The following is a 22,945-nucleotide window of genomic DNA, read 5'->3' as shown; positions in this document are numbered from 1 at the left end:
TTTGGATCCATTATCATCAGTAACAAAACATGGTACCTTTTAGAGCTCACACTCCAGCCTTCATTGAACTGCTAATTGAGTACTGTGTGCAGTTTTGGGCACCAAAGTACAAAGAGGACGTAAAACTATTGGAGAGCATCCAGAGAAGGGCTACAAAGATGGTGAAGGGCCTGGAGAGGAAGACGTATGAGGAAGTGGCTGAGGTCACTTGGCCTGTTCAGCCTGGAAAAGAGGAGGCTGAGGGGAGACCTCATTGCGGCCCACAGCTTCCTCATGAGAGGGGAGCAGAGGGGCAGGCACTGATCTATTATTCTCTTTAGTGACAGGACACGCAGGAATGGTGTCAAGCTGCAACAGGGGAAGTTCAGGCTGGATATCGGGAAGAGGTTCTTCACTGAGAGGGTTGTCACACACTGGAACAGGCTCCCCAGGGATGTAGTCATGGCACCAAGCCTGTCGGAGTTTAAGAAGCGCTTGAAGCACTAAGAAGCACTTAATCATACGGTCTGAATTTTTGGGTAGACCTGTGTGGTGCCAGGAGTTGGACTTGATGATCCTTATGGATCCCTTCCAACTCAGGATATTCTATGATCTGATGGTATTTTCAATGAATAATTAAAGTGGGGCCACATTCCAACGTGTGTGCTTGATCTTCCTAAGAATTTATATCAGTGAAGCTCATGAAAGAGCTGAGTTATACAAGGTTAGGGGCATTTCTTCTGCTCCAAGAAGTACCTCCACAGTTGCTTGAAAACCTCACTAGGGGCTTGAAGATCAAATTGTTTGTATTTCTTTGTGGAAGTGTGTCCTTGGCCAGAGCAAATGCTTAATCACCAGAGCTTGACTGACATCAGGAAAGGGGAGGGAAAAGGGGAAAGGAGAAAAGGGGATAGAAAAGGGGAAGGAAGATTTTTATGAAAATGTTTTCTCCCTACATCTTCCCACAGCTTAAAATGTCACATTAATTACCCTTTTGCAATGAAGTTAAGCCCTCTAGTGGTTAATCGGCCAACAACTATTTAGAATAAAGATCTCCAGCCTTCCACCACCCAGGCAGACACTAGCCCAATTCCGCAAACATTTCTCTGGGAATGACATCACTCTCCAGGATTAATAGGGCTTTTTCGTAGGATCAGAGTTCAGTTCAGAAAGCATTTTTATTATGTTAAGAGCTTTTTGTCTGAAGAAATAACACACAGATATCATCTCTGGATATATTAGTAGAAATGCAAGCTTTATTTTCAGCCTTTCCATAAAAGAACAACAAAACAAAAACCCCCAGTTGTTACAAGCTGTTCTGTGGGCAGCAAACTGATAAATCAGGTTTCCCCATAACTGTGAAAACACCCCCTAAGGTTACTGGCACTGGGTATTCCATTTCCCCTGCCCCTGAGTTTCACATCCCAGGAACTCTGTATCCCTCCCCCCCCCCTTTTCCCCTGCATCCCCCACTAGGCAAGAATCAGTTTGGGACAAGCCACAGCATAAGGTATGTATGTGCCAACTGGCAGGCTAGTACACATTTCCTAAGCACTGAGTGAGCCATTGCTTGTCAGTCACCACACGAGCCAAACAACTAAAAGGCTTATTTTTCCTCAGCTGAAACTAATTAACATCTATCAAGATGCCAGTTTTCACAAAACTCATGGGAAATCAGTAATCAGATTTGAAGTTATCCCTGCATAGCATCTTTTCCTTAGAAAGCCAGGCTGCAAGTCAGAACACTGCAGTTCTCAGCAGTCCAAGAGCTAGAGTACTTTATGAGCAACTCTATTACGAGGTACAGACTCTGAGCAACTTGCTGGACAAGAAATGGGTCACATCTGAGGATGCAGGAGGGATTGTGGAAAGCAAACTATGCATCTTGCCAAAGAGACAGCAAGTGTCTGGAATTTAATATATCATTTACTTAGCATAAGACAAAAAATCCTGGTATTTCAATTGGCAATAGAGTAGGGAACAGTCCCCTCCAAAGAAAGTGTGAAAGGTTTGAATAAGTTTTCTACTTCTATTCAGGTCATGAATTACAGTATTTTGTGGCAGACACTTGACAGCTAAAATGAGAGATGGATGGAGATTTTTTTTTCAGAAGGAATTTGTTCAAGTTACGCATTTAACTCTTGAGTAACTACACTTCAATGAGAGTACTTTAAACAAGAGCTTTATCCAGAAAAAGCAAAAAGGTAACATAAGTGCCAACGATTATTAAAAAAAATAAAAAATAAAAAATAAAATAAAAATAAAAACTATAAATAATCGTTTTCCTAAACTAGAGAAAAAGGACAATATTGTGGTATCTCCAGTTCCCCAACTCAACTCAAGGAAGCCAGTTTAATTTTGTATAGACTTGGTACACTGAAATAACAGCTTTAAGTGAGAGAAGAAATATCACATTTCATAGAAATCTGGACAAAAATCTGGAGTATCAAGATGCTCATATAACAATTTCAGTATTGTCATACAAGCATAAAGCAGACACGAAAAACATACAGCTGCAGGAGAGCAGTAGAGCAGAAGCTAGGCTATTGGTTGTTTCAACCTCAACGTTTCTTCCAGTCCCTCTCTAGAATGGTTTCCAAACAGGAAACAACAGTACGGGGCTGTTTTCATGCCTGTGGGGTCAGCTCATTTCCAAGGTCTCATTCAATCACTTACAACTCTTCCAAGGGACAGAATTAGCCTTCCCAAGAGCCTTGACACATCTCAAGTTTTACTCAGAACTTAACTCTTCCTAACCAGAACACTTCCAAAGTCAAAATTCTCAAAGCTTCAAGAGATGAGAAACTGGAACTTCTCCAACACTTCATGTTTCATAAACATACACCCCAGTTATGGGCTTCCAAACTACTGTCAGATTTTCACCTCTGAATTTTTCACACATATTTCCCAAAGGACTTCACCTAGATCATGACATGAGCAGTCTGGCTACCAAATTGATTTTATTATCATTAGATACAGTTCTCCCTGTCTACATCCCATCCTCCTGTGTTTGTGATGAGCAAACATGGTTGAAATATGAGTGAGCCCCAATGGTATTTGTAAAATGAAATCCTTTTTTATGTTTTAGTTACAAATAACTATTTTTGAAAGAGAGTAAGTTGGGTTTACTCAAAAAAAAAAAAAGTTTCCTATATTTAGACATACTAATCCAGAAAACTGTGCCTTATTATCTGGTAACAGCTGGTATGGCAAGAGGTCTTCTCTTCACACATGCACACATATAATTACTTTGGTTTTAACAATGTAAACTTTATATAGAAATTTTAAAATAGCATCTGAATATACACTTTAGACTAGTCTGAGGGAGTTACCCTCAAGGTGGTAAATGATGGCCACTGGCCATCACCCATGCATCAACATTAGCAGTGCATGCAAATGCACAGTGCTGTCACTTAATAGTCCATGTCCGTATCTGGGACTTCAAAAAAGTGATTATTTCAAATTAATATATAATGGAAACAAAATTCCTTTGCAAGAGCACTAAGTGCCAACCCCAAAGTACACAGAGATGCTTAATGCAGCATTACTCTATGGTGGCATACTAAGGCAGATCACATAAGGTATGTGTTACCAAGTCGGAGTCAGACCTGCTCCCACACATTGCGTGCTGTCTGCAACCAGGCTTTAACAGACATTTTCACACGGGGAAAACAAGGGTACTCATCACCACTCGTAACACCAGGACCATCCAGGTTCCCGAAAAAAGACCCACATTTGTTTACTTACCAGAAATGCAAAGGTTGAAGTCTGCTTCAACAAGCTGTTGCATGTACCCACCCCACCAAAAATAAACAGGATGTAAGCCTGTTATGTTCTGGCAATTTATGTTCTGATGTACATCTGTAGTAGAAAACTGCTCTTCTTTCCTGAGACCCTGAAGTCTATCAAGACTTCCTATGAAGGGATCAAAGAGAACTGCCAAGAGCCCTGATTTTACTTTAACATCAGTGGATTTGTGAATCAACTTCAACTGAAAATTTACCCACACAGAAAAAAAAATATATATATAAACACAGAATGTATCAAATTCTTTATTGACTGTCACATGACTGTTGACCAATTTTAACGGTAAGACTTCTGGTAGCGTGCACGAGCCCCAGGTCCTCCAAATTTCTTGGATTCACAACGACGAGGATCTGCAACCAGCAGAGTCCTATCGTACTGGATTAGGATATCCTTGATCTCTTTCTTGGAAGCTTCATCAACATCTTTAGAAAAAAAAAGATTTCAGTTTTAGAAATTTCACAAGGAACATCTTGGCATTTCCACACCTATCAGGAGCCATACATTTCCACTTAATGTTAATATGACAATAAAAACAATGAACTTACATTTTTGATAGTAAGCCACCAATGCTTTGGAAATAGCTTGACGGATAGCTGTTAAGAAAGAAGATGGATCAGTAAGGATTGCAAATATATTTAAAACTCAAAATAAACACAAAGTGCCAATTATCTGAGAAACTTGCTGTCTTGTTCTCTGCCAAATTGTCCTTCCCCTCCTTCATCTCCCCTCCCACATACTCCATGTGACCTTTATTTTGACAAATCTGAAGAAAACTGTGCCAAGAGGCCACCCACAGTTCATCTTCTGATTCAACAACTGCTAGCTAGCCAAAGAATTGTACTTGGGCAGTCCTGATCCCCTCCTTTAGAATACAAACTTAAGTTTATCTTCTACCAAGCAGTTAATTTTCAAAATACTCAGAAACACAGCATTCTAAAACATCTATAATAATTTTCAGCAAGGACAAAAGTTTTTGGTGAGTTTAAATACTGAAGAGGCAAAATGCACAACAGGATGGCATGAGTAGTTGTCAGCACACCTCTGTAAAAGCCTGTAACATAACCATCAGAACTCAAAACAGGGCTATGGGAGTGACTGTAAACACTTTGTTTGGGATCAGTGTTCTGATGAAAAACTGAATTTTCTGAAAAATTAACACAACTTAAAAGACTGAAACGTGTCCCCACTCTTTAAGCAGCTTCAACTGCACTTCTGATCTATACCCAAACTATAACAGCAGAACAAATCTATCATAGGTAAAGAGCAACCCTATCTAATGCAGGTAAATTCTCAACCTACTCTGTAAGAGGAAGAACCACCTAGCTCTGGAGGTCAGATGAAAGATGATTCTGGACAACTTAAAAACTTGGGATTAAAGACTTAATTTCTAATGATTAAGTCCCCTTCTCTCCCTTCCAACGATCTTTGTGCTGAGGCACACTTCCAATTATCATGGTGCAAGATGCAAAGATCTGTTCCTCAAATCTCCTCAGAATATCACAAATTTACTTTGTTCAACTTATTCCAGATGTTACAACTCCGCAAATAAAATATAACCACTATGCCCATACAAAAAGCTGTATTTGAATACTGAAACCAAGATGCACAAGCTGCTACTCTCAACTCAGGCCTCTGAGATGTGCAGTTTGACCTGTTCTATCCCACACCAAAGCCTTACCATAGATTTGTGCTACGTGGCCACCACCCTTCACACGGACTCTGATGTCAACACCAGCAAATCTTTCCTTCCCCAGGAGCAGGACAGGTTCAAGCAGCTAGAAAACAAAAACACAATAAAAAAAAGTTAATTTGGGATCAGAGACAGCAAGGACTAGAGCTTGTAGCACGTTTACAAAATGTCAAGTTACTAAACATTCTGAAAAGCTGAGCCTTGATTTTACAAGTATACATCCCACGTAAGTGGGACTTGTACATCTCTTGCAGCGTTCTTTGTCATCTGCTATTACCATTGTAAAACTAAGTTGTTGTTGTTGTTTAAGTTTCAAAAGGCCAAACAACTATTCTACTAAGTTCTAATGAATCTTTTGAACAGGAGGCTTTGAAGTTTCCTATTTCCATGTAAAAAATTGATTATCTCCTGAAAATACTTCTGACACCAAAACACACGGTAATTGATTTTATGTGATTTTGTTCCACATCACATCATCTCATGCTCATTTGAGACTTTGTGTGTGTACATATATATATGTTTGAACATATCAAAGTTAAGTCACCTTATACAGCGTAAATAAACCATGCTAACACAATTAAGCAAGAATCCCTCTGCCAACAGCACAATTATGACAAGACAGCTTTCTGCGTTTTCTGCAGTGTTTACATTTCTACACACAAAAGATATTTAGTGCCATCAATAACACAATCTACTCTTTTCCGTCCTCAAGCAATTCAGTGGATAAAGGTATTTTAATATCCAAACAGGCAGGGAGGCTGGGTGGCTGCTTACTTTATACTGCAGAGTTCTGGGCTCAATCATTTCCAGAGGTCTTCCATTCACCTTAATGAGGCCATTTCCTCTTTTGCAGTGGGCAACAGCAGTTGCTGTTTTCTAAAAGTCCAAACACATGTTAGTGAAGAATTTCATTTTTCACAATAGTAACATAAAGTGAAACCTAAAACTTTAACAGACTAAAAATCTTAGTTTCTGCTGAATATTAACGCCCCTCAAAAAACAAAACAGTACCACTTCTTACGTTCCAACAAATTAAGAGTATTATAACGATATTATAATTATCTGAGTGTGGGAGAGACACCCAATCCGTTCAGCAAAACGTTATTTTTGTGGCCCAGCTCTCCATAAAAGCATGCTACCTACGACTTGTGGAACAATTGGTCCCCCCACCGCAAGCTTTATTTCCCGATTTATTTAACACGGCTCCCGGGCACCACAGCCGATGATCCGGGCCCTCTGGAGGGGAGCCCCTCGTGAGGCACCCTGAACCAGTGGGACCGGGCCTGCTCCCTGGGGGCACCATCTCCGACAGGCCCACCGCGCCACGACACGTGGATGCCGCGGAGCCTCTGCGGCCTCTGCAGCGCCAGCGCCGCCACACGGCAGCTGCAGGGCACCAATCCCGAGGCCGCGCCGGGCTCTGTCGCCGCCGAGCAGGGCCCGGGTGGGCGCCGAGCGCCTGGAGGCCGCGGCCCAGTCCGGGGGGGGGGGCGGCGGGGACCGCCCTCACCTTCCTCCCGAAGACCTGGACGCTCTGCAGGGGCCCCTTGGCCGGCATGATGACTCCTGCAAGAGAGAGGCACGGGGTTAGCGCTGCGGAGGGCCGGGGGGGGGCGGCGGGGTCTGGCGGCGGGGGAGCCCGGCAGCGCTCACCCTGCCTCGGCGGCGGCGCGGCGGAAAGGGCGTACGGGGCCGCCCGACCGCGCCTCAGGGGCGGCCCCGCCGCAAAGTGCGCCACGCTTCCGGCAGCGCGACGCAACGCTGCGCCTCTGCCGGGCTGCGCTTTACGGCAGCTTGGGGGCGGGAGGGTGGGGGGTGTTTTTTTAAATAAACATGAATTAAAAATAAAATTCCTTTGCGGGAACGCTCAGTTCAGAGAGGATTTATCCTCGGGGGAGCCGCGCAGCCCGTGCCCTGGGGGGTGGTGGTGGGGTCACTCGCTTTCTGCACAGTAACGCGTCAAGTGTGGGCCACACGCAAAAGCGGCGTTACTGCTCCTCCAGATCTGTTAAAATGCTGGAGAACATAAACCATTAAACTTTGTACTCTGCAGTAACATCACACACTGAGTCACGTTCAGGCAGTTATTCATACCTTCGTAAATAGTCACCAACCATTACGTTTAAAATCAGAGTTCTGCTTACGTTCAGGGATCCGAGCGCACAGAGCATTGTCAAACCGACCTCTTATCTCCCCTTTTCTTTTCAGTATGTCATAAAACACAGAATTTAAGTCATTTTCAGGCTGTAATATTTTTCTTTTACAGTTTGTATTTGCTATGTGAAATTCTCCAGAAGGACAAAAGCCGAAGCTATCAATTAAGCGAGGTCATGCTTCTTAGGTATTTTAAACAATAGAGATTTAGATTACTGTGATTAATGTGAAAGTTGACTGCTCAAATGAAACAATCAGTTCTTCTGTCTTTGGACAGAATTTTAAATACTGAACATTAGTCATCAGTCATGTGAGGATTTAAACAAGCACTTAGCTTTATGCAATTTGAGTGATTAGTTCTCCCCAAGTGAATAGTGCTGTACAGAGCATGTAAGATTTAGCACATCTCAAACCCTCAATTGTAAAAGGCTTCAACATGTGACCTGAAAAGTTGGTGTTCTGTTTTTTGTTGTTGTTGTTGTTTGTTTGTTTGTTTGTTTTAAGCAGTTTCTTAAGGAAAAGTGTTTTTGCAGTCGCACATGTCTATCATCCACTCTTTCCCCATCATCGGGGGAGGGAAACGGTAGCCAGCTTGTTGGCCAATTTCAGTTAGTTTTCACAGAAGAATGGAAATTTCAAAACCAACTTAGTTTGTGCATATTTAGTGAAAATAGGTGGCTCTGTATAAGAGATCTTTTACTTGCATAATGAAAGCAGCTGCAGGAGCTGAGGTATTAGACGTAACAAAACCTTTATTCAGATGAAGAAGGAAATGTACTACCTATTTAACCCAGTTAGACAAAAACATTCAACTAAGACTTATGATCAAACCAAAGGTGAGCCATTACCAACAGGCCTTTGTTTGGTGTTCAGTATTTTAAAGGAACAGAAAGCAAATCTAAATCAGTTGCTTTTGTGGGCATTATCTCAGGTCTGCTAATGAAGAGCCATGTTTTAATACTAAAAGCACCATTAAAAAGGGGGGGTGGAGAGGGATGAGGTGTTCAAAAGTCTGCTGTATAAAGCTCACCTTTTGTAAGAATGCTTTCTTAGGTCCTGTAAAATTCATCCTCATTTGGGTATTAGTCTGCTGTACATTCTGCCTAGAACTAAAAAATATTAATCCCAGAAGAATCTGTTTACAAAACTGGTAATGTGTCTGCAAATATATACCTTTCCATTAGAAAAATAAGTTAACCAGCATATATTAGTAGCATAGTCTATAAACAAACAAAAAGGTTAAATGCTTTGTGCTGCTTACTTCCTTTGCTTTCTAGCATAGTAATAGGAATAGGAACCAAAACATATTTCCTAAGTACCTACTGCAGGAATTACACTGTATTGTGGGAAGAGAGAATTAGATCATAAATACCACCATACACAAAAGTACCAAGAAGAAAGACCCTAAAGGGGTGGGGGGGTGGGGGGGGGGCGGGGGGGATTTCCAGTAAGATACTATACTTCTGCAAAAAGTCCAAGCACTAACAATATCCCTACTTAACTAGTGAGCACAGAACACTCTAAAATAGTAACATATCTCTAACTTCAAAAAAGAATAACACAAGAAGTACCTCCAAGCACCCCCTACAGACTCTTGTTTTCACTTCCTTTATACTTGTAATATAATTGTACCCGTGGAATGTAAGGCACTTGTTTGGCAGCCTTTTTTTCTTTACTTTGCACAGGTGTGAAGAGGCACACAGTATGCAAAAGTTAAGGCCAACAGAAATTAATGTGTATTTGCTGGTAAGACACTTTTACCAGCATGAGCATTTTGAGAGAAAGTCAGAAGGCTTGAATCCATCTTGCCAAGGCATTTTTATTATTTCCTAATAGGAGGAAAAATGTTTGGATTTGGCTGCAGTCTGTGTCCTTGATTTCACAGTGATTCTGCATTGTACTAACAGATGATATCTCGTGTATCTTTATACCAACACGTATCCTACTGCTGCTACTAGATCTTTTACATGGGATTTTAGTGAGGTTTTAAAGTATTGAAAGTCTCTGACTGACCTCCTCTACCGGAGTTACTCTGACCTCATTGTGGGCATGAGATGTAGCATAAGACCAACAGTTCTCCCACAGACCAGGCACAGGTTCTTCTGCTCTGTCGGTCTGCTGAAAAGAGCTCCTTGCAGGGTGTAGCGCAACAGGGGAATACAGCTTGTCTCCAGTCATTTTCTCGCTATGCACAAAGGTTGTGTAAGTAACAGGGCTCCGTGGGGAGGAGGAAAGAAGGGAATAGCAAGGGATGGGCAAGGGTGGCCCGAGCAGAGTCCATGAGCTGGGCTGACCAGAGCAGCATTGCATCTGTTTGTTTGGAATTTGGCCAGGGTGGAGCACGTGGAAAACTGCAGTACGCAACCTGGGTGTCAATCCACTATCCACTGGTACTGTGAGGCTGACGTAGTGCAACTCATGCACCTCAGGTTCATACATGTTAGTTTCCTGAATGCTAACGGAGATTTTATTTGGTGTCCTAGCACAGGAGTCACGTGTACTGAAGATTTTAGCTTTTTCCACTTTAAATAAGATTTTGTTTAGTTTCAAGTATTAAGTGATTGGACTTCTATGTGAAATCATGATGTTGGTTCTCCACTTGGACCTTGTCATCTTCTAAATAAAATTCATATATAAGTTCAAAAGGTAAACATTCCAGGAGGACAGTATTTTAGCTTCCACTTACACTCACAGTAGCCACATACTTCTGTGTTAAGGCAACAAGGAGTCAAGGTCAATATGTTAACAAGGCCACCTGTATTGTGACTCTAAATTTCCTCATATTTAAAATAAAGAAGGTAAGTTTTCTCTGTGGAAAATTAGTGTGAGAACTAGTGAAATTTTCTTCCTCATGTAATATCCAAAATATTGATAGAAAGGTGAGAGCTATGGCAAAATATGGTCAGTTACTTCTATGTATGCAATTGTATAACATAAAATAAAATCGTAGAAGTAAAGGAGCATTTAGGGGAAATGCAAATAAATATTTATTCTACACAGTCTGTAATCACATTAAAAATCCATGTCTTCTATCCAATGTCTCAGTTTGCAGATGAATTTTATATTGTAGGTGGTATTTTTTTCAGCAGAATGGATAGTTTTAACCAGGGAAAAGATTTGTTCATACTGCATGCATGATAAGTGTTGAAATAAACATAGCATGTTCCCCGCAGTTTTTGCCTCAGACAGCAAAATCATCACTATAAACTTCAGAAGGCTTTTGTCTGGTACAGATTTATACATTTTGAAAATCAGTGGGATAACTGAGAAATATGAAGTATTTCAGGAAAGAAGATACTATTTTTTTATTATTTTTTTTACAGCATTTCATACAATTTGAAAGATCTGGGGACCAGAATATAGTTCTCATATTATATTTTGCAACTGAGGCATGCTTGATGATAAAGTATAATTAGCTAATGGATCCCATTATTTCTGATGCTTGCTTTTCACAGATCATGTTCATCCAAGCAGCAGCTGAAGAGATTTCTAAACTCAATTAGTACAAGAATGCTGTGACCAATGGAAAAATGTTTGATGCTTGCCAGAAAACAAATCTTCCCAGCTCTTGGAAATAGTGTTCTGAAAACAAACAAGGAACACACAAGATTTTCATATTAATAAATATTATTTTCTAAGAAAATATTTAAAACCTAAAGCTTTTTTTTCCCCCTAATTTTATTTATTTATTTATTTATAGTTTAGTTTAATTATCTTTCTCTAAGGAAGCTCAGTATCATAAGCTCTGGTACATAGAATAAGCATTATCCTGACTGGTGTGAATACTGACTCCCATTCACAGATTATAAACATTTATGGCACATTGAGATTGAAAACTCAAGACAATTTGTAATGTAGAGGTTGAAAAGTGACAAGCATATTAAAACTAAAACTTACTGCATGTAAATAATTACCAGTTCAATAGATCACTCGGGACCCACTCAGCATTGCTGCTTGGGAAAAATGACTATTAGTGATTGTCTTGACTTTAGTTTTGAATGAATAGGAAAGCTGTTTTGGTACAATACACAAAAGAAAGCTTGAAACAAAGCCCATCTTGGATCTAAACATATAGACAGTCACTAAGGCAGTGTTTCTGCTGTGATGCCTGACTTGTTGCTAGCATCTGATACAATGTTGTGAATTAAATTTACAGCACGTGTCCCATTTACAATAGATGGAAAAAGCATTTATTCAACGAACAGAGTTTAGCTGAAAAGCTAAATTCACTGCTCATTTTAGAATATGTCCATATATTCAAGGGTAAAATCTAAAAGTCAAGGCCTTATGTTTGGAATATGACATTGTCTGTGTATGATCTCTCTTAGAGTCTACAAAGCTTTAGTGGAATTTATTGACAGTAAATTAGAATTATCAAATTCTTTTGTACATCCACAGAAGCTGCTCTTAAGTATGTGTGCTTGAGCTTGTACAGTCACACTTTTATATATCAACAGGAATTAGAGTTGTAAGAAGCTGACTGGGAAACAACCCAGTACCCCCAAGCTATACAAATAAACTAACAAGTAAATAGAATCACGTACATGAAACAATTTATTTTTATAGAACAGAGTTGCATCTCCAAGCTTCCTGCTGTATTTTGCTGCCCCTGGAGGCTGCTTCTCATTTTAGTTCCCTTTTTTAGAAACTAAACACAGCAGGGTCCAGTGGGATCCAGCTGCCCTCTCTCAACTCTTCTGCAGAGAGAGGAATTGTCCTGGGTCTTAGCTTCCACAGGCCTGTTGACATCCTTTCTGTTTTTCTGTGTTGAAGGAACTCATGGAAGAGTGATGATAGAAAAGGATATCTATTTTGCACATTTTCAAATATGGACTTCTTGCCCCAGTTGCTTAAGTTATGTTCACATTACAAATACAAGGTCGTATTCCACAGCGTATGTCTACATTTAACTCTAAATCTCTCTTTAGATGTAATGCATAGAGAATATGTATTCCAGGTAGATGAAAAGGTGTGATTATTGTTAGTGATTGTGTAAATACAGTTAATTATGCGTACGCTTAATCTCCTGAAATATCAGTGATGGCTTAGAGCAGAACGAGGTAGATTCTGTTAAGTTATATTAATCTTTACTTAGGTCATTTCTATTTCTGATTTTGAATCTGTTTGTTGTTTCAAGTGAAACATTTTCCATTGCCTGTGGTAAGAGGGCAGATAAGGCAGAAGTATCAGAACTTATGAACTGTTGTATACTTACTGACCTGTGGAGAACTGAGGCATTTTCTCCAGAAACGGGAGGTGCTGAACTCTGAAGGAGAATGAACCCTTTTGGCAAGGCTTTGTAAGGGCTCCGTATGGAAAATCTTGTGCTTATGAAGCAGGGAGAGCGAGCAGAAATGCAGTGACTGTTCAGCTTGTAGTATTCGGGGAGCATAATTATGCATTTTATTCACACAGGGCTGAAAACTGGTGGGTTATCCGGACATTGCATGCTGCTAGGAGTCTTGGAATTGTCAAAGCCAGCGGAGTTCCTGCCTGGTGTAGATCTGACAGGGTGTTGGTTACCTGTTACCAGCTGTAGCTCTTGAACTGAGGCAGTTCAGTTCTCGATATCTAGTCACATGAAAATAGCTGATGCATTTTAAGTGAGCTGTCCACCCTAAGTTAGCATTTTGTTCAGGGATAGCAGTTAAGAAGTCTTAGGATCTGGTATCTCCAAGTTTCTCTTCTGCAGTACGTTCCTCCCCTGTTCCCAAGGGAATCTAGCCTGTAATATCTACCCACTAGCAGAACTACAAGCAGTTCACAGAAACACAAACACATGAAGTATTACAACACACGTATTAAAATGACTTTTTTTTTTTTTTTTTTTTACAAGATCAAAAACAAATAGAAAAAATAAAGTGCTGTGGGAAAGCTTTTACCAAATAAAAATGTCTTTGGAGGCTTGATCATATGTGGGCCTGTGAATAACACTCAGGAGACTATAAACTTTAGACAAACCAGATGGTCAGACAGCAAACCAGATGGTTTTATTTATGCAGACAAAGTTCACATTTCGTGAGGTACTTTGTTCTTCTAGAGAAGATTTCACACACAAAGTAGAAGAATTATATACATGGTGTATGGTGATGGACTGGAACATTCATACAAATTTAAGTTTCATCAAGTAGACAGTTGTCTTTTCGATACAAATATCATAATTACACCACTGGGGTGCTCGTTGGCTTCTCTTGAGATGGTGTTGCTTCATTTTACTGCAGTAGTCTCCAAAGACTTTAGTGAGGATTATGACCAGCTTTTGGCACGTGTTTTAAAATTATATAGGAAGATACAGTCCTTGTTCAGAAGAGTTTAGAGTCAAAGGAAGGTGAAAAGTATCACAGAAGTTGACCTACTATAGAGGAAAGTAAGAGGGAGGTAATAGTCTGTTACTGAAAGAATTTGATGTGTCAGCTACAGAATACCTCTCCTTTTCAGTACCCATGAAAGGGATAGAAAAACAGCCTTGAAACTAGACAAACTGACCTTCCAGTCCTTTACCTTTAGTTTTATCATAAACACAGATAGTACATTAGTTTTAACCATAAAGTCTAGGCAAACCTACTTTTCCTTCTCTTTTAAAAGCTGTTCCACCTAAACTGGTTAAAACCTCCAGGTGTCTTGAAATGCCCTGTTTTGTAACTTTTCATCTGTACTCATTCAGATGTGCTCCAAAAAACACTTGCTTGTCAGATGGAGGTCAATTTTCTGACAGAATGACAAACAATAGGTTGATTCAAGATTATTTCAATATGAAGTGAACATCATAGGTTAAAAACCTGATGCTAGTTCTACTGCTCAGACAGTAGCATCCAGCAACACAGTAGTCATAGGCATCTGATGATCCATAATGTCTTAACAGAATTCTTTTTTGAGTGTCTAGTCTACATATATATGTCGTAATTGCACATGAGCTTTTGGACCAGACTATTTTTTCTTCTTGCTCATACTACCTATAGCTTCTTACTCATGTTAGAAAAAAGCATTTTTGGAAGTGTATTTGCACAGTCTCATGTAGGTGTGGCATATAGTGACACATATATTGTAATTAACTGATTGAGAAGCAAGAAATTGCTTTGGTGACTTTCCTAACGTAGTTTAAAAACAACAGATGCCAGAAATTTTACCATCCATTCCTTATGAAGAATCACATGTAAATGTTTTAACACCTCTTCAGTGGAGTTCTGTTCTGGACGCTCTTCCTATTTACACTTATATTCAATCCAGATGTCAGTTTTGCTGAAATTTCATTTTATTCATATTCTTCCTCAGCTATTGGCTTTACAAAATTGTTCCTTAAGTGTTATGGCTTCTCAGTAGAGTTGTGGAGATTCAGAAAGTACAAAGCAGTTTTCTTTTTTACTGGTAGCAAAGGTGTCAAGCTGATATAAACATTACAAAGACCACCTCATATTTTTTACTGGAAAGTATTATCTTTCCAAAATAAATATCATAGGAATGATGGTACCAGCACTGGCACGTTAGACACTGTTTCACTTCCATAGGTCCAGCACTTTTTTTATTATTATTTTTTTTATTTTTAATGAAGAATAAAAATAAGGTGTATCAACCACATAACAACAAACAAAGGCATTACTCAGAACAATTAGCAACAGTCCTTCCACCCTGATTAGTGCTGCATTTTGTCTTACCCAGTAGAAGACACTGTTGATGCAAGCTTATAAAGTATTGTCAAGTGGAGTCTGGAGAGTAACTTAAGTACTGAAAATACTAAGTACTGAAATAGAAACTATGGTGATTTTATACAGCAGAGAAAACAGTAATTACCTCAGAAATGAACCCCAAGTGTCAAAAATGTGTAAAATGTTTGTGACAGTTAGGTGCCCAACTCCCAAAGGAATACAAAAACCCTCCCTTTCAGTAAATTAGGAGCCTGAGATTCATTTGCAGAATGACATAGATTCTTAGTCTATATCTAATTGAAAATTAATTAGAATAGATTTTTTAAAGTATCTGTAACTTTTGATAATAGGACTTCTGTTCACTGGATATGTTTGGAACATTTGTTTTATGTCCAATGTGCTCCCTGTATCAAGTGGAGTAGCCCTCTCAGTTCTAGCATATCCATTACTTGGTAGGAAGTACAAGCAAATAAGTCAAGTATCTCACGGACAGTCTAAGGTTGTGCCTTGGGACAAATGCGATAAGACATTAAGGACTGAAAGAATGTACTCAATTGGAATAAAGATACTCTGAATTGTTATTCTTTGTTACTCTTTAATATTCTGAATTTTTACCCTCTCTGCCTTTTCTTTTTTCTCCTTTTTTTTTTTTTCTTCTTTTTTTTTCTTTTTTAAGAATGGAGTTAAAAGCTCTTCAAGTCTGTTTATTGTGCATTCTGGATTCAGCTGCTAGCTGTTTATTTTAAGAGTCAAAGTATTTTGACAAAAAAAGCCTCATATTATCTCTACCATGTAATTCCATTCCATGGTCAATGACATTTTGCCTTTCAGGCTTTAGTCAAAATCCTGTTGAAGCATACAGATAGATAAACTATCAACAGACCTTTTCACAATCTTTCATCATTCTAAATCAGTTTGTTAATAATTATGTATTTCTGTCACATCATATGGAGCTGATATCAGTATTTTTTTATCCATAGACAGCAACAGATTTCAGATATGTTGGAATTTGATTTTAATGTTTTTGTTGTTTAAATCTTTTAATTAGAAATATTAAAATACTTGAGGTTTTCTATATTGCATGTATTTTTTAATGTCATTCATACAATGCACATTTAATAGAGATGAATTTATGCATGTTTCAACAAAACATTCAGATGCAATATGTTGATTTATCCCATCAAAGAGAAATTTTTGCAGTTAGTTGTATCTCAGATGAGTTTGACAGGTTGCTTGTCTTTCAACAGCACAAAGAGTTGATCCATTTGTGCAAAAAGAAAAAAGTTCCATCTTCTTTCATCTTCATATGTGTACATGCATGAGTTTCCTTTATGCTGTTATCCAATTCTCTGAATACAAGACTAAAGCAAACTAACCAACAGTTCTGACTGACCATGCACAGAGCCTTGCCTTTGGCATCAGAAGCTTCACAGTCCCTGTCAGTTTTCCTGATTTAATTTTAATTCAGTGCCATTATTGCTTCCTTGCAAAATGTGGCTATTTGGAAACCCTAGCAACTGAAATCTTACTTTCTATAAAGCAGCGTCAGTGCAGACTTCTCTGCTGAGTGTTTGTCATGCACCAAATTCTCTGGTTTCCTAGTTGAAGCTGTTAACCTCTGCATCTTTGGATTGCAAAGTATGTGTGTAGTAAGTAGTGATGTGACAACTGTTCAATAGGTAGCTCTGCTCTAAACAATATAACTCTGCTCTAAAGAATATATTTAGTTATTCTTTCCCGAACATCAAAAAGAAACAACTGCTTTACAGTCTGTTCTGAGAACAAGAGAGCAGTGATGAAAGGCACTTTCTTTCTGCTACTCCTGCATTAACTCTCAAGAGGAAAGACTGGACAGAGGGTTTGGATCAGACAGAGTTTAGATCTTTTTCAGTGCTGGCTCATATCACTCGAACCAAATCACAAGGACCAGCTGATGGTTTCACATGTGACTGTTGCATAACTTTCTAGTGATCATACCTCCAGACCCTTCTAATTTATGCTAGATTTTAGATCAGCTCACTTGAAGTGGATGTCTCCATGTTCTTTAGCAGACCTATTCAGCACTTCCCACTCTTAAGCTTTAAAATTAACAGTTTTGGATTCCCTTTAAGCTCATTTTAAATTCTAATAGAACTGCAGAGAACTTCCAGCCCAATCACTGTGCCATATTTGTGGAAAGCACAATCTAACAGAATGAAGTGAGACCACTGTTAACCTGAAGGCTGGGGAAGTTATAATCCAATTCTCACCTTTGCAGCTCCTGTCATCTTCTTGGGCTTCTATGCAAGTGCTTATTAGTGAAGTCCTTATCAAACACAACTGAAAAACCCAGTAGGATGGCTTTTTTTCAGCCCATGACCTATTTATCTCTTTCCCACACCACATATGGATACCTTCCATCTCTCCCCTTGCAACTCCTTTTGCTAGTTCTCTCCTTATTTTTTTCCCTTTGTCTCGTTACTTTACCAGAGTGTTGTGACAACTCTGGAGCAGTCTCAACACTGATCTAAGTCCCTGTGGGTGGTAGGGGATGGGGAAGGAGAAACTGGGAAGCTGCATGGCTGTATGTAGCCATAAGTGCCTTTGTGCCATGGAGGCATGAATCATGTAAGGTTGGTGTTACTACCAGCTACAATGGGGTGAAAGCTCCCTCAGCTTTTCCATCACCACCTAGTGAGATCTGCACCTCAAACCCCATCTTTACATGGTAGGCATACTAAACAGAAGAGTGTTTCCACTAAGTGTGCTTGAAGAGGATCCAAAACACAACAACATTCAAACAACCTGTGTCTGGGAGCAGCAGGAGCGGGGCTGCTCCTCACAGTGGGATGAGCCGGGAGGTGAGGGTGACCCAACACCTGCAGTGCTCCCATAAAGGGGCACCCCCCCATGGGAGCTGAGCTGGAGCTGGTAACAGGGTCCCTCAGCCCCAGACACAGCAAGAGGTGAAGCAGATCCAGGGTCCATGCAAGAGACAGGGCCAGAGACAGAGCTGCAGACAGATACGTAGCTCAGGCAGGAACAGGCAGATGGGCTGGGGGCTGAAATGGGGTCCTGGGCCGTGGCAGGGGAGCCCCAGGGGAGGCTGGTCAGTGGCTTCAGGGTTCATTGGAGCCCTTGGGTCCCTAACAGGCATATAACAATGTGCATTATGTTGCTGTGACCTCTACAAAACTGCAACATTTGTAAAATCCTCATAAATTCAAGCTTTTTAATGTTCAATATTTTCCTTTAATAACTTAGGTTCCACTTTCACTTTTTTATTGCTCCAGTGCAGTGTTTCACTTTTTTTTTTTTTTCCTTCCTTATTTTTTTCCAAGCTTTCTTTTTGATTTGTCTGTTTTTCTGAAAAACCTGCAAGCCATGGACACTATCAACTTATCAAGAAAAATACTTATGCCTTAAATTGCTGGCAGCTGGCAGTACAATATAAGATATTGTGAATTGATCTTTTTTTTTTTTTTTTTTTTTTTTTTTTTTTTTTTCTTGGTGAGTTTCTGGCCTTTTGAACTCTCCCATGTCTCATCCTCTGGTAGTTGCAATGGGCAGCTGGAGAAATTCTGCTCTAGCCAATAGCTTACATTGTCAGCAACCTGCTAGGTTAAATAAATAAAGTGTATATATATTAACCTTACAGTAATGAAGCAGCTTTCTTGAAATTATGAAGCCACTTTTACTGAGGTGCCTACTAGTATTTAGGTGACAAATTTTCTCTAGAGGCCTCCAGCATCCTGAAGAGTTGGTTGTACTTGGGTATATGCATTAGGCATCGGGGGGGGGGGGGGGGGGGCCACATCCCCCGAGCCAGGAGGCTTGGAAAGAAGCAGGAACCCACGAGGAGTGGGTGCAGAGCTGGGAGAGGGACCTGAAGAAGGACAGGAAGGTGATGGGAGGCAGAGCTGTGGGCTCAGGCTGTCTGAGCCATATCTGTTGTGGCTTTCACTGAACGCCACTCCCCCTTAAAGTCTCCATTTGAAAACTGTCACTGCTGCTCGTATGCTGGGTTGGGTTTTGGTTTCTCTTTGTTTGTTTGTTGCCTTTTCCCATGACTCCCTCCTAAAAAGTTGTTTCTCTTCATTTGGGAGCCACCCCCACTCTGTGCTCCTCCCTCCCCATCCCACAGCCCTGACTCTGTGCTTGTGCACCCATTGCTCACTCCTGGCTGTGCTGCAACCATGAGAGGAGAGATCGGGGATCTTTGCTTTCAACTTGTCCACAACACTCAAATCCATACCTTTCACAACAAGCTAAACCCACCTCTCTTTTTATGTTACTTTAGCCCATGTGTTTTTTTTCCTGACAAAAAATAAAAAAATAAAAAAACATGGGACAGATTCCCTGGTTTATTCAGTCTGCGCTGTGGCACTCTAGCAATGCAAAGCAATTGTAAACCCTGCTTAATTGGGCAATTAAACTTTATGACTGCTCTGCACCACTGAAGTGGGAAAAGGCAGCCAGGAAATCTCACCCATCAGCTGAAAAAGCCACGTATGCACAAACACCTCCTCAGAGCAGACCCCGAGCAGTGCAAGCCCCATGGCTGGCCCCTGGCCACACGGGCTGCAGGACTCAGGAGCGCAGTCGTGCACGCAGCAGCAGGAGTTCACCTCTGCAGGAATACCAGCATACCCCTTTCATCTTTGAAATGCCCTTTTTGTTGTCCCATGACCATTTGTTAGTTCTACTTGGAGCCTGTTGCGGTTAGCAGCGTTGTTTGTTTAATAAATGAAAATGAGGGAAGGGAACTGAGAGCTCAGGCTGCCCCGTGGTGCCTTCAGGTCCCGGCCTGCGCTGCAAGCCTGCTCCTGGCCCCGTGGGCTACCACAGGCTGAAATCCTTTGGGAAGGCTGGGACATAGGTGTGGAGCTCACACCATGAGCCTGCCCCTGACAAGTCTTCTGTAACTGCCTGGTGGTGTTTGATCGAAACACCTCTTCCAGAGGGGAGTTGTTAAACAGGCCAGAAGGGTCCAGTGGGTCTGGCTGCTTCATGAAGGCCGTCATCTGGTGATTCCCCGAGGGAATGGGAGCTCCTTGCTAGAGAGAGGGACCTAAATTAGCCACGTAAAGGCATAAGGGCTCAAGACAAACTTTGTAGAGATTGGAATTTGAAGTTATTACTGATGTCTTTTTCAGTGACACCCAGTCCCTAGGAAGAAGCAGATTTTTATTCTAAAGCAGGAAGATTTATTTTAAGATTATGTAAGTAAAGCAACTACTCAAAAGCTGCTATTGCTTTTTCTCACTTCATTCACGTTTATATATATACATGCATATATATATATGTATTTGTTGTGTTACAAAATTTGTTTTGCAGTTACTCTTTGCAGTGTCAGTAGCTGGGAAACGTCCCCTTTAGATTTTGTGGCTGCTTGGTTACCGCAGCCTCTTGCTATCCAAATAGCCTTGCTCTGTCAGGGCTGCGAGATGGGGAGAGATAAACACACCGAGCAGTTGTGGCTTCCTGCCACCAGCCCCGCTCAGCAAGCAGGAAAGCAAGAGCAGATGAACCGCTGCTGCAGCGGAGGTGGGAAGCTGCGGCCTCGCAGCCGTGGGGCAGCCGAAAGACACAAAATGGTTGTCCCGAGAGCAGGATCAGTAGCCCCCGGCGCTGTGCCTGGTTGTAGGCCCACCTCTCTGGTGCAAGAGTTTTGAGGCAGCCATCACTCTGCCAGGGAAGTAGTTTGTGTAGAGGCATATCGAAAATAAGTGCCAGTTTTAAGGTAAAGCAGTTGGATACAATAGGCGAAGCTTACTGTGGCAGTAGCCAAATTAAAAATGATGCAATAGAGCCATTTGTTAGTTGCGACTAAGTGTTGCCTCAAAGTAAGTGTCAGGTGTTGAGTTTTGTCACTTGACCGTACGTTTCTGTTGTTTATTCAGTCTTGGAAATTGTGGCTAGACAGGAATAAAAAGAAGACTAGCTGATGGGAGAGAAAATAAGAGAAATGAAACAAAAACAACAGAGTTGAAATTAGAGAAGCACCAGCAGTGCAAAAGAAGCAGGATCACGAACACGAACAGCTCTTGAGCAAATCAACCTTTCCCTTCCCTTTGGTGAAGCGTGGAGCAGGCAGCTTTCCTACCAGGAGCTGCAGGGCTTGTTTCTGATATAGTAGAGCTTTGTAACACGAGCTTAATCAGACACGATTTTGCAGAGGGAGGGAAATAACATCATCTGTTAGTTGTTGTTTTTTAACGTTTGGTGAGGTTACATGTGGTGCAATTAGCTGGTGCTGACAGTAGCTAAGCACAACTTTGTTTCATGTTATAAGAAAGTTACACAATGTTGTGGGTGGCAGAATATTTTGGGAGGTACAACTTCGCTGCGGACTGTGTTTGCATCACTTCCTGAAATAGAGATTGGCTGATATGATAGATTTTTATTTTTATTCTGCTCTTCTCTTGAACCGTGTTACACTTGCATGCAGTTTGTGGAGCTCGGTTTTTAGATGATCATAAATGCTCAAACCAAGGTGCATTGTATTTTTATCTAAAGTCTCCCTGACCTTTCTTTTTTTTTTTTTTTTTCTGTTTCTCTGGTGTCTCGAAGTAGAAATTCTACTAAAGAAGTGAATAAAAAGGGCATGGCTTAACTGAATTATAATGGTATTTCTTGCAATATTTATCATCATTTAATTCACTTTACTTTGGGCTGTCCTCAGCTTGTGTTTTTTAATGTGCTGCAGATTTCTGAGCTGACAGTGGATAACTGAGGAGCCAAGAGCTGGTCAGGATGCAATTGGAGTTTTAACTCACAGGAAAGTGTAGGAGGCAGTGAGAATTTAAGTTTCATGAGTAGCAGAATTTAAGTTTATTTTTGTTTTTATTTATTTTTTCCATGGGAAAAAATATACCTCTTTTCAGTCCCTTGTGCATTGGAGAGATGTGAAAGAAGGGAGGTCTGGCAATTTCCTGCATTGTACTCCAGCAAACCCATGACAGCAACTGTCAACGTCCTACCCTTTAGCCTACTACTTACCATGATACTTACCATGGACTAAGTATTTTTGTTGAAGTGATTAGCAGAAATTGATTTAATTATGATATATTACACAGACAGTTTCAATCTCTACCAGGACTGGAGGGGAATACAACTCTGTGAGATGGTGTTTCGGCTTGTCTGGTGTTTCTGCATGACGTTATTTAATCAAAACCCATTTGTTGCATTGAATTCATTATGCTTTTACAATTAATGAGGACATGGGAACAAGTTTAGCTTTGAGAACCAAAATATATTCTTTCTTGCACTAACCTACTAATGATTGACAATGAAGGATATGAGATGTAGACATGGTGCATCACTCAAAAATGACTGCTTGTCAGATGAATTGTGTAAGAGTCCTTACTGTAATGAAAATACAAAGGTGTTTTTTTTTTTTGTTGTGTTTTGTTTTTTTTCTCTAGTGATTTAATTTCCTTCATTTTATTTCTTATTTTCAAGCCATGTGTAGCTAATGAAGTATCTCAGTATCCTGTTTCCAACATGGTTGCCTGAGACAAAAAAAAGGGGGGGGGGTGAAGAAGAAGAAGCACATGAACCAATATACTTCTTTCTTTCTTTCTTTCTTTCTTTCTTTCTTTCTTTCTTTCTTTCTTTCTTTCTTTCTTTCTTTCTTTCTTTCTTTCTTTCTTTCTTTCCTTCCTTCCTTCCTTCCTTCCTTCCTTCCTTC

At 40.4% G+C, this 22,945-nt stretch overlaps 1 protein-coding gene and 1 long non-coding RNA gene across 2 annotated transcripts in view; both read right to left on the bottom strand.

Moving 5' to 3' along the window:
- Nucleotides 1-4,009: 4,009 nt before the first annotated feature.
- RPS16 (ribosomal protein S16) lies at nt 4,010-7,188 on the bottom strand. The gene is made up of 6 exons (XM_035340970.1): nt 7,130-7,188; nt 6,987-7,042; nt 6,251-6,352; nt 5,465-5,561; nt 4,332-4,379; nt 4,010-4,208 (listed from the first exon to the last, which is right to left on the bottom strand). Exons 2-6 carry the CDS (start codon nt 7,032-7,034, stop codon nt 4,063-4,065), a joined length of 441 nt encoding a protein of 146 aa, XP_035196861.1. The 5' UTR covers nt 7,035-7,042; nt 7,130-7,188; the 3' UTR covers nt 4,010-4,062.
- A 3,518-nt stretch (nt 7,189-10,706) lies between these two features.
- LOC118160197 overlaps nt 10,707-22,945 on the bottom strand; it is a 28,068-nt gene continuing 15,829 nt past the window's right edge. Inside the window, exons 3-4 of the long non-coding RNA XR_004747353.1 lie at nt 12,850-12,951; nt 10,707-11,212 (exon numbers count right to left, since the gene is read on the bottom strand). This is a non-coding gene — a long non-coding RNA (uncharacterized LOC118160197). The remainder of the gene's footprint in view (nt 11,213-12,849; nt 12,952-22,945) is intronic.

Source organism: Oxyura jamaicensis, chromosome 1, assembly GCF_011077185.1.
Source record: "Oxyura jamaicensis isolate SHBP4307 breed ruddy duck chromosome 1, BPBGC_Ojam_1.0, whole genome shotgun sequence".
NCBI classification, from domain to species: Eukaryota; Metazoa; Chordata; class Aves; order Anseriformes; family Anatidae; genus Oxyura; species Oxyura jamaicensis.
The sequence above is the reverse complement of the archived record's forward strand: the minus strand, read 5'-3'. Positions and strand labels throughout refer to the sequence as shown.

Coding starts and splice junctions, on each gene's coding strand:
- RPS16 (XM_035340970.1), bottom strand. CDS start 7,034: ATGCCGGCCAAGGGGCCCCTGCAGAGCGTCCAGGTCTTCGGGAGGAAG. Junction 5,562..6,250: donor CCAGAACTCTGCAGTATAAA/GTAAGCAGCCAC, acceptor TTTGTTTTCTAG/CTGCTTGAACCTGTCCTGCT. Junction 4,209..4,331: donor GGTGGCTTACTATCAAAAAT/GTAAGTTCATTG, acceptor TTTTTTCTAAAG/ATGTTGATGAAGCTTCCAAG.